At 37.2% G+C, this 12466-nt stretch overlaps 1 protein-coding gene across 1 annotated transcript in view; it reads left to right on the top strand.

Annotated features, from left to right (window-relative positions):
- Positions 1–12466, top strand: part of RYR2 (ryanodine receptor 2) — a 714060-nt gene that overhangs the window by 569925 nt on the left and 131669 nt on the right. The window contains exons 63-64 of the mRNA XM_060035003.1: positions 252–301; positions 11989–12049. Of these exons, the coding sequence (XP_059890986.1) occupies positions 252–301; positions 11989–12049 (111 nt within the window). The remainder of the gene's footprint in view (positions 1–251; positions 302–11988; positions 12050–12466) is intronic.

Below are 12466 nucleotides of genomic sequence, written 5' to 3'. Positions count from 1 at the left end.
TTTTTTAACCATGTTTGTTAAAGATATGCACTCAAAGACTCTTTCTTTAATATCTTTACTCCACATTCTGCTCAGATAATTGATTCTTTCTGCGTGACATCATGTTGCTTTTTTCCGGCTCATATATCAGCTGTTTATTTTTCTTTTTTTCTTCTTCTTTTTTTTGTTTTATTTTAATTTAATTTCTCCCTGTCTTTTCTACCTTCCCTTCCCCTTTTCCCTTTTCTCTTTTGTTTTTCTTTTGTCTTCAGCCTATTCTGCAAACTTGGAGTTCTTGTCAGGCATAGGATTTCACTATTTGGTAAGGAGACCCTTGAACAAATACTAGCATGGCCATCACTTGGTTTTCTTTGCCATTTTTGCACTGTGTTGTGTGCTGCTATGTTGCATGAATGCATGTTTGCATGGCTGGATGCATGGTCGTCATAGGCCAAGGTAAGGTCCTCAAGGTTGTTTATAAGTAGCATTACCTATGGTGAAATTGAAGACTGTAACTTTATATACTAGTCCAAAGCACACTTGAAAATCAAAAGGTTATATTATTAAAGGCCAAATGAATGAAAATGGCAGCTTCTGCCGTATTTTATTTCAGAGGGGTGAAGCCAAACTGGGCCTCTGAATTTGTGTTTGGTTATCTCTTATAGATAAAGTAACGAGCTGTTATACACCAACGATTTTTAACTGCACTCTTTTAACGCTCTTGACTACAGATTTGCATGTCGACTGTATTCCAGACACTGGAGCTTCATAGTAGAGACAGTGAGGCCTGGATTTGGCAAAAGCGACTTTTCTAGCACCCCTCACCCCATGGTAGTCAGTTTTTGTTCATTTCTGAGAATTCACGTAGCTGAAAGTCATGTTCCCAAACACTTGCTTTCAAAGAGCCTTGCAGGGCGGTCACTCACTTTCCACAGACTCTCCTTGCCGTGGGGCTTTAAGACTTCATAGCAGTCGGCAGAGTTTATGTCTTACGCTTTCCTGCATCCGGCTTCGTAACTGCCAAGGCAAATTTTAGCTCAATGCTCTATAGGTTTTGAGACAGCGTCGGGGTGACTTCAGTAAGAAAACATTGAGTGTACTGATAGAGATGTTATAAGTCCCATTCCATTCACAGGAAGACCTAAGGATTAAGTCGTTTCTATAAAAGCCACAGTGGATAAGCTGAGAACTAGGTACATGTACGTGTGTGTATGTGTATATATATGCAAATAACTTTTACATTCTTTACATTTTTTGAGAAATGATAGTTTCTGGATGTGACTACTTAATGCTGTATTTGCTTTCTAATATTGTTCTATCCAGTATTTGGGTGTTTTTAAGATATATTTCTCATAAATTGCCTGAGTTCTTGCATTATTGTTTCAGTTATCCAAAATTAACGGGGAAATTGTCTTCAGAAAGCTCTCCTAAGTTGGCTGGCTTTTGTTTGACTTCTCTTCCTCGTAGAAAAACTTCTATGAAAATTGTTCAGACAGAGCTTTTGTATACTCCTTAACCTTCTCATGATGGAGGAAGGCTCTGATGGGGACCCCATAAAAATACTTGCTGTTGTGCTCTCTCTAGCTTCTTACCTATTTTAACTTCTTGGTTTCCCATGTTATGTTTTGCTATAATTTTATTTTTAAAATTTTTGAGGCATTCCATATATACGACAGAGTACGCAGATCTTGAGAACAGCCTGATGACATAGCTTGATGAGATTTTACATGTATCTGCCCGTTTTCTCAGGTCGAGACACAGAACATTTTCAGCATCCCAGAAGCCTGCCTTGTGCCATTTTGCGATTTATAACCCTCTGCAAAGGAACTATATGTAAACTAATCTACTGGTCTACTGATGTAGACTTCCATTACCATGTATTAATTGTACCTGTTGTTTAATCTCTCTTTTCCCTTTGAATATATTAAGGGTTCAGTAGTTGAAGATAAATGCATAATATAACTTGTCATACCAGTCAGAGGAGAAGAACTGGATTTTAACATTCATTCCGTCTCTCTGTGATTCTTGTATTTCATTTAGGAATGATTGCATGTTAAATCCCTTTGCCTTTAAATACTATTATTTTTATTTTTAACAGGAATTTATTGGAGAGCTACTATGTATCTTTATCTCAAAAGCATATTTTAATGCAGTCTTTATATTATTCTAGTGTCTTATTATTGTTTTAAATTTGCTTAGGCATTTGCCTGTAAAACAGTACAGACTTCAAGAAGCTTTTATTAATCAAACATACTCTAATACAGACTTGTCAAAGTGTTAGCATGTTAAGTCTTAGACACATAAACTTTACATGTTACAGTTACAGCGTGGTTTTAGATGTTAACATGATGTCCTGGAGAGAATAATGGGCTTTGAATCAGAAAACCTGTATGTAAGTCCTCTATTTGCAACTAAACCAGCTGAATGATTTGGACAAGGGACTTAACTTCTCTGAACCTTTGTTTTTTGGTTGGTTTGGTTTTTTTTTCATTTTTAAACTAGATTAAAATAACTACTAACTTTAGAGATCTATTGCATGTATAAAATCTCATATGACATGATGAATGTTGAAGTGCTATGTAAACTGTAACAGTACAGCTTTCAAATCTAAGATATCTTAGTCTTATTTGTACAGCTTTTATTTAGATAAATCAAATTACATACACACTAAACTAGGGAACTTGGTTATTTAAAATACATGCACCATGAAGCCTTTATAATCTAGCCATTTCCAGATCGAAGCAGAAGTTGTATAATCCAAGTATTTACTTTTTGATATATCAAGTATACCGTTGTGGATTTTCCTGAAGAGAGAGACCTAACAGCATATATACAGTGGTCTTTTGTAAATACATAGACGTATTAATCTCTTTTATTTTTTCTTTCGCCCTGTCTTTACATTATTTTTTTTTTCTGTATTCTGGCAGACATTAACTAATGATCAAAATGTTTTTCCTGTGCTTAGTTCAAAAAATTGTTTCATGACCTAGCCTAAGAATAAAGTAAGACAGAAGTGAAAGTTGAGGTTAACAAAGAAATACTTGAGCTTCGTGTCAAGGAGCAAAAATACAGAAAGAGATACATTAACCAGAAACATGTCAGCAAGGTGGGATTGGAGACAAGAGGGAAGCATTAAAATAAACTAGATGGGCTTCCCTGGTGGCGCAGTGGTTGAGAGTCCGCCTGCCGATGCAGGGGACACGGGTTCGTGCCCCGGTCCGGGAATATCCCACATGCCGCGGAGCGGCTGGGCCCGTGAGCCATGGCTGCTGAGCCTGCCCGTCCGGAGCCTGTGCTCTGCAATGGGAGAGGCCACAACAGTGAGAGGCCCGTGTACCACAAAAAAAAAACAAAAGTCAAAACTCTTGTCCTGGTGGTGGTCGTTGTGGGGAGCTGAGTATGATCAGTAATGGAATATTTATTCCAAGGTGTCTGCCAGATTGTAGCTGTTCAGAAATTTTTCTGATATGTAAAGTGAGGGTTCCCCAAACTTGAACTTCTATATTTATGTATATCTTTTATCTACTTTAAAATATTTTCTATATGTTGAAGCACACTAAGAATTAAAGAGAGATGAATCATGTTTTTATTCCTCATATATTCTTTTGAAGGTGTGTAAACCATTTCCTTTTATCTTAGAAAAAGGTAGGGTTTTAAAAAAGGGGAACAAGCCATATTCCCTACAGAACAGTAGTTCTGGGGTATCTATTAAAATACTTTATAGAAAAAATTAGTAAGGAAAATAGCATCTATTTTATATTAGGCTTCCCTTTTGACTTCTGAAATGCTTGTGATTGCAAGGTGGTGCACACTTGTATTTTGGAGAATCAGGATGGGGTAAGACGCAGGCAGGTTGACAAGGAATAAGGATCCCATTTGCCGTTTTCAAGGACACATTATTGACTAACGAAATATTGCTTTTAATCCTACCATTTTTGCCCACTTATGCTAAGTGAAAATTCTGTCTTTCTAACTGCCTAATTTTAAAGCATTTAGAAGATACTTAAGTCCTACTATTATAGCCTATTTTTAGACTTTCAGTCATTTGCAGGGGAAAGAGAATCTGCTAACCAGAGCTGCAGCAGGGATAGTGATGGTGGCACAGGTGTGTGTGTATCAAGACTTCTTAACGGCTTTCTTTTTACATGTGAAAATGAATCGAATGCCTTAATGACATTCATTTTGTGCATTCTTTCAGTAACCAGTTTTGTGTCTGCTGTGTGTGAACATTCTCTTAGCCTGTGAGGATAGAAAAGTGCAGATTTCTTTCCCTCTCTGCTGCTACCACCCCATGCCAATCTACAGGTGTCTCTTACCTGTATGCCTCCATGAACGTACTCACCCTTCTCTTAGAATTCCCTCTTGCCCTTCTAAACTGTGCCCCAAAGCAATCATATCTCTCCGCCTCCCCAACCAAAAACCAAAACAGAACAACAAAATGGTCTCATCACTGAATACACTCCTGTGGAGCCAGTGGCTTCCCATTTCTCTGTAGTAAAGATCAGAATTCTTCATCTGGCCACATAGTGTTTGATAGTCTGTCCCCTGTGTACCCCTGCATCCTCATTTCCCAGCATGCTCTGACTTCCTCATGATGCCTCAGCTTAAGCAGCCTTCTCTCTGCTTCATGAAAATGTATTCCTTTCTGCCCAGGGCCTTTGCACATGCTGTAATTACTGACGGAGATGGGATCCCATACACCACATGCCCCTCTCCAGTCCCTCACACCCACAATGGGGTTAACTACTAATCCTTCACATTTCAACCCAAATAGCATTCTCTCAGGAAAACCATCCCCAACCTCCCTGATTATACTCTCTCCTTCTACTATTATAACTTTCTCATAGCTCTGCTTACTTTTCCTTCATCTCACTGATGATGTTACAAGATTAACTTCTTTCTCTGGCCCAAAACTCAGCCCTTCGAGGGCTTATTTTTGTATCCTCAGAGCCCAGCAGGAAGTCTGGTGTATAGTGGCTCTTTTATAAATATCTGATGACTGAATTAATCAACCAACCAGGTCCTACCTTTAAGAAGTCTACAGTCTAACAGAGAAGATAGATAAGTCAGCAGATGCTTACTACAATGAGATGAGTGCTATCAATTTGAATTTTCTTACATTCATGAATAACCCAGACTTTACATTTTTTTCCTTGAGAATATTAGGAAAAATATAATATCCACTTATGTCATAGTTTATGAGAATCACATTTTTAAAAAATTCCTTAAGTGGTCCATGAAAACACTTAGGGCACTTACATTGAAAAGGAAGTAACACATGATTAATGACTTTTCAAACAATCATTAAACTCTACCAGCAATGATACTTTCAGTTCGAGGAACTATTTGAGAAGGCTGGCACAAAATAGTTATCATTTAGAGGCTTTTTCTACTTATCTGTTTTCTGGTGAGTTTTTGTTTTTCAATTTTTAAATTTTTAAAAAATTTATATTTTTTTAACATCTTTATTGGAGTATAATTGCTTTACAATGGTGTGTTAGTTTCTGCTTTATAAGTGAATCAGTTATACATATACATATGTCCCCATATCTCTTCCCTCTTGCATCTCCCTGCCTCCCACCCTCCCGATCCCACCCCTCTAGGTAGTCACAAAGCACCGAGCTGATCTCCCTATGCTATGCAGCTGCTTCCCACTAGCTATCTATTTTACGTTTGGTAGTGTATATATGTCCTTGCCACTCTCTCACTTTGTCCCAGCTTACCCTTCCCCCTCCCCGTATCCTCAAGTCCATTCTCTAGTAAGTCTGCATCTTTATTCCCATCTTGCCCCTAGGTTCTTCATGACCTTTTATTTTTTTTTTACATTCCATATATGTGTGTGAGCATACGGTATTTGTTTTTCTCTTTTTGACTTACTTCACTCTGTATGACAGTCTCTAGGTCCATCCACCTCACTACAAATAACTCAGTTTCATTCCTTTTATGGCTGCGTAATATTCCATTGTATGTATGTGCCACATCTTCTTCATCTATTCATCTGTTGACAGACACTTAGGTTGCTTCCATGTCCTGGTTATTGTAAATAGAGCTGCAATGAACATTTTGGTAGAGGCCTTTTCTACTTTCCTGTTTTCTGGTAAGTTTTTAACATAGCAAGACAGTTAATTGTCTAGAGACACCCAGATTTACTGGAGACTTTCCAAATTTGATGACAGACAGATTCCTAGGAATGCCTGGAATAAAGCAAGCATTTTGCAACATTATGAGCCTCAAACTCCAACATTCCTTCTGGTTGACCTCAGTGACCTTAGAACATCATTAATACAGCTCCCACATTAGCTTCAGGAATACTGGACAAGTATTATCATGTGCTTAAATGAAACAATAGGCCTTGTTAAAGTATTCGTTTTTTCCTCTAGACGAGTATGAATGATTAAACTGGTACCTAAATCTTAATGTTAATTTTAAAAGAGTTTTAATAGTAAATAAAGTAATATAGTGAATTCTATCAATTGGTATCTCTCCGTGATGAAAAAATTAGTGGAATAAGTTTATGTTGACTCTTCTGTTATCCCCAACCCCAAACCCTCTTCATGTGTTTAAATGAGGGGCTATCTTGTATCAGGAGACATTAGAAAATTAGTACAGTCATCCCTCCTTATCCACAGGCCCTGCATCCATGGATTCAACCAATCGGGGATCAAAAATATTTTTTAAAAAATTCCAGAAAGTTCCAGAAAACAACACTTGAAATCGCCATCCTTCAAAAATAGGTGCATAGCATTTACTTTGTATTATGTATTTTAAGTAATCTAGAGATAATTTAAAGTATAAAGGAGGATGTGTGTAGGTTATATGCAAATACTATGCCATTTTATACAAGGGACTTGAGTATCCTTGGATTCTTGGTGTTGGGGGAGAGTCTTGGAATCAATCCCCTGCGGATACTGAGGAATGACTGTATGTGTTTGTATTATCCCTAAAAAGGTTCACATTGTGCTTGTGTTGTTTAATAGGACACGTATAATGAAAGGAAAGTCATTTAAAGCACTAAGAATCTCTGAGGATAGTGCATATGTGAGAACTGAACGTGTCACTATTTGGAGAATGTCATGGTTTAAATTTAAAAAGCACAATCTGTTAGAAAATTATATATAACTTTATGTCAGTAAGCCTGAAGGTTAAATAAAATGGATGATAGTCAAGGAAAATAGGAGAAATAAGTAGCACAATCTGCTACTTTAAAAAAAAATTTATTTTATATTGGAGTATAGTTGATTAACAATGTTGTGTTAGTTTCAGGTGCACAGCAAAGTGATTCAGTTATATATATACATGTATCTATTCTTTTTCAAATTCTTTTCTCATTTAGGTTATTACAGAATGTTGAGCAGAGTTCCCTGTGCTATACAGTACGTCCTTGTTGGTTATCTATTTTGAGTATGGTATTCATCACTAGAGGATCCTTAAGGTCTTATCTAACTTAAAGATTCTGTAGTTTTATGACAGTGTGTATGATAAAGGCAAGAGTTTCCTGGATTAGAGTTGCTATAAATAACCTAATTCTTATCAGACTCAGAATGAAAATAATGTATAATATTATTTGAAAATAATAATGAAAATAATATCAGAAGATTGTATTAGAGAGGTAGATACTTCTTTCATTTCAACGTATTACTCTGAGAGAATTTCCTGACTTTGAGACAAATGAATAGAATATGTAATATATATTCTAAGTTTAACTGAAACTTCTCACCAAGTTAGGGACTCAGTAATTTTATTCTTTTCAATATCACTGACTTCAGAAGTAATAAAATCTTTGACAGGCTTCAATTTCTGTCTCTTCATAATTTTGAGAGAAATTTGCATCTTCTAGCATAATTTTATTTCATGTTATTAATAAGGATTTTTCCAAGATTAATCATTTCTTCAAAGAAGAAAATATATTGAGATATTGTGTCAAGAGCCATGCTAGAAAAAGTAAAGAAGAAGAATAAAAATTAGAATGACTGTTACTGTTTTCCCAGAAGAGAGAAACTTAACATTCTGAGAATTCTCAATAAATCAGATTATAAAACAAGTGGTACGTGATATATCAAATTTTGGATGACATTGAAAACTCCTGAATTATAGAAATCTTATATTAAAAACCACAAAACGGTTTGGGATTAAGATACAAGAAGGATATTTTGGCTCTTAACAGCGTTAGCTTTGTTGTTTTTATTATTTAGAGAGTTGTATTATTTTGTGAGAATTGGTAACAATGTTTTTAAAAACCCAGTGCTTGCTGTATGTTGTTATTAGATTCAGGTATGAGCTGTGATTTTAATTTTGTACCTTTTATGCTTTTACACACACACACACACACACACACACACACACACACACACACACACACACACACACACACACACACACACACACACACACTGATGCAAACATACAATCTTAAAGATAAATAGGCAATCCGTAAGTGGTTCCCTAAGTGTTTAGAGGTGATGAGAGTTATATTTGAAGACAAAGAAAGTAGCGTGAACCTTGAAAAAAACGTGACTTGAAGGTATCAAACTTTTGGTTTTTATACTGCTCAGAGCAGTTAAGAAATTACATATAGTTAAGAACGTGAAAAAATACAGTCATCACCTTAAAATGTTACCATCTTACTAGGCTTTGTCTAGCCCTTCCTGTTCTTACTAATAGCGTGACTGACATTCCTGATTATGGGGATCTGGGAGCCTTTAGAAGGACCATATCCAGGTTGCTATTTTATTTAAGAGCCTTACTACGTACTTTCTCTCTTCAAGACTAACCATTAGTTTAGGCATTTATACATGCCCATAAAATTGATACTTTTGCTGGTCCATACATTCAAATGCTGAAGGTTCAGTTAATACTGTTACTGCATTCCTCAGGGTCCTTTCTCCACCATTTTTTACAATGAGATGTTTCCATTTAAAGTTGTGCTATATCTGCTCTGGAGTGTACCAAAGTGTGTCAACTGATACATCTTACAGTGTTGTGACTGACAGTCACAGCAATCTCATATTCACCACACACATTTTCATTTGACCCACAGAACTTGTCTGGCCACTGGTGCCCTTTCCTACCCTTTTTACTCACATTCCAGTCATTCCACAATTATTTAATTGAGCTCCTGCTCTAAATCAGGCACTATTCTAGGTGCGGAGCTGCATCAGGGAACAAAGGAAACAAAAATCACACCTCACTGATTCACTTTGTTATAAAGCAGAAACTAACACACCATTGGAAAGCAATTATACTCCAATAAAGATGTAAAAAAAAAAAAATCACACCTCATGAGCTTATACAAAAGGAAGTTTAAAGAACCCCAGACCTCCTTTTGGAAAAAGGCATGGATAAGCTCAGTACAAAGTGCAAACACTGATAATCTGTATGAAGAGACAGTATGACTGTGAGTTTTAGGGAGAGAGTGAGGGACCAGCCTGTCTGATTTGGTGCTGAATTTGGTGGCATGAGACTCATAGGCATCACTTTGTATCCCCTCTCCCTCCTGGGCCTTCCCTCTGTCATTTTCTGTGCTGCACCCTTCTTATCTTTTTTTTACCTCCAAACATTGGAGGCTCTGGGACCTTTATGCTTCTGTATTTATGTTCATGCTGGCTAATTTCATTCAGGCGCATGATTTTAAAAATTCTCCATATGCTTATGAGGCCCAAGTTGACAGCTCTAACTCAGATCTCATCTCTGCACTCCAGGTTTTTGTATCAGTTGCCTACATCTCTACCGGAGATGAATTGGCCCATCACACTTGACCTGTCGGAAGCAGAACGCCCAACCCTCCCCTCTCCCCTCCCCCCACATTTTGCTCCTGCCTTGGGCTCTCCCCACATGATTGAATCCTACCACTATTCACCCAACTGCTCACACAGTTGCTCACCCAAATGATCATGGAGTCATCCTTGTCTCCTTTCCCCGTCACCAACATGCAACCCATAAGCAAAACCTTAACATACATTATTATTTTTTTAATAAATTATTTATTTATTTAATTTATTTTGGGCCACGTTGGGTCTTCGTTGCTGCACGTGGGCTTTCTCTAGTTGCGGCGAGCGGGGGCCACTCTTCGTTGCGGTACACGGGCTTCTCATTGCAGTGGCTTCTCGTTGGGGAGCACGGTCTCTAGCCGCCCGGGCTTCAGTAGTTGTGGCACGTGGGCTCGGTAGTTGTGGCATGTGGGCTCTAGAGCGCCGGCTCAGTAGTTGTGGCTCACAGGCTTAGTTGCTCCATGGCAAGTGAGATCCTCCCGGACCAGGACTCGAACCCACGTCCCCTGCCTTGGCAGGTGGATTCTTAACCACTGAAGCACAATCCAAAGTGCTTGCTCTTGTTGCAAGGCTCTAGAACCTGTTTCCCTCCTCTCCACCTTACATTCTCCTTCTTTCCCCTGAATTTACCCACATCAGTCATCTTGACTTCCTTGCCTGGACCACCAGGTTCATTTTCTGTCCCGGAAACATGCTGTTTCCACCGCCTGGGCCCTTCTCCCAGTTATATGCATGGTTTGTTCCTTCGCTTCATTCAAATCTCTGCTCAGGTGCCACCTTCTTGGGGAGGCTCTGGTGACCACTCACCCTATTAATTCTATCCTGTTGCTCTAATCCCTATTCCCTGCTTTATATATTTTTACTGCAGCCTGACATTATGTTACATACTGATTTATTTTTTGCTTAATAGTTCATTGTCTGTGTCCCCCATTAAAATGCAAGTACCATGAGAACTCTATTTTGCTTAGTATTGGAAGTTTAAGAGTACCTGGTATTTAACATGTATTTATTGAGTGAATGAATAATTAAATGAGTAATACTTCTAAGGGCTGTAGTATTGTAGAAGCCCTAGCACTGCCACCAGTCAGTAGACAGGAGCATGACAAATTCTGCCCTTCTGCTGATTTTGTCTTCATTATCACCTGGAAGTTCTGAGATTCAAAGCACTAGATGAATGGAACATTTTCTGAAGCGTCTCAGCAATGAATACCTTATTATTTTTTTCTTATTTGCATCATATCACTAACCTGGTATGCCCACATTCTGAGACAGTTATTTCCATGTATACTTCATTTGTTCCTTTTAGGGTCCTTTTGTGTATAAAGAATATAACATGCTCAAATGTTTTAAAAACTCACATTCAATTAGGAGTTTTTAACCTAAGGACCAGGGAATGACTGTATATATTACAAATAGGAAAGTATGGAATGAGGAAGTGATGAGTGTCAGACTGTATTGTGAACGGTCAAATCAATTTGTTACTTTGGATTCATATTTTCTTTTTTGTATCCTTATCACGAAGTAAAATACGTGTACTCATTATGTGATTCATATTTCTGTACTTTGTGATGAAATATGCCAATCAGAATGGCTGAGTTTCATCTTATTTTCAAGAAGGGTCACCCCCGTTTCAAATATCTCATGAGTAATGTTTAACTTATTCAGCCTCTGATGCTTTTTTGCATGATAGTTTGGTACCACTTTTTCACCGAAGACGAACAACATTCAGGCAGATTAGTTCATGTCAATGCAGTTGAATTCAGGCAAATTAATTCATCTCAATGCAGTTGAATGCAATAAGAAAGCAGATATACTTGGGGTAATTAAAAGGGAATTAAATTTATTAGACTTTTAGCCCACCTCATTTCACAAAGGATATCAGCTGACTTAAAAAGTTGGCATACAATATGATTTAAAAATAAGGTGAGCTAGTATGGGGAGGAGGATATATTTGAAGAATCTAGTTAAAATTCTTTAGCCTGAGGCAGTGCTTTGAATGCTTCTTGAGTATGTCAGCTGTTTGATGAGACGTGCTTTATTGCTTTTCTACTTACATTCACATAACCACTTTTAAGCAGAAAAACTGCATGATTTTAAACTTGATTATCAAAAACTCTTTTGAATTGAGTTATCCTTACTGAACTGTGCCCTTGACTAATTTTTGGAACACGAACATTAACAGAAAAGAAGAGCATTGAGAAATTCTCTGGGCAATTTATGCAGCTTTTTGTTTCCTCTTTAGGAAATGATGCAACATCAATAGTCAACTGTCTTCATATTTTGGGTCAGACTTTGGATGCAAGGTAAATGGATACATTTTGATTTAAATCAATGAGTGTAATAATGATATACAGGAATAAGAAGAAGAACCTAGTGTCTTTATTCTTTGGAATTGCAATGAAGACTTTAATGTAGGTGAAAAGAATATCTTTTGTAAATTAGTAATACAACGGCCTTTTATTATTTTTACGATCATATATATATTGTTATTTAATTTTTAAGTAATTTCTGTAGCAGCTAGGTATGTAATTGAGGGTTGAATTGGGACTGTATTATGTGAGGTAAAAATGATGAGCTACAACTCCAGAGGTTTTATTAGCCTCAAGGCAGGATAGTTGTTCTCCATATTTCTAATAACATTTACCTTTATAGGAAATATGAAGGTTTTATTCTCATTTTATAGATGAGTAAAGTGAAGCTTAAGATTGCATAGTAAGTGT

Source organism: Delphinus delphis, chromosome 16 (genome assembly GCF_949987515.2).
Source record: "Delphinus delphis chromosome 16, mDelDel1.2, whole genome shotgun sequence".
In the NCBI taxonomy this organism is placed as follows: domain Eukaryota; kingdom Metazoa; phylum Chordata; class Mammalia; order Artiodactyla; family Delphinidae; genus Delphinus; species Delphinus delphis.
This window is presented reverse-complemented; position numbering and strand designations above follow the sequence as displayed.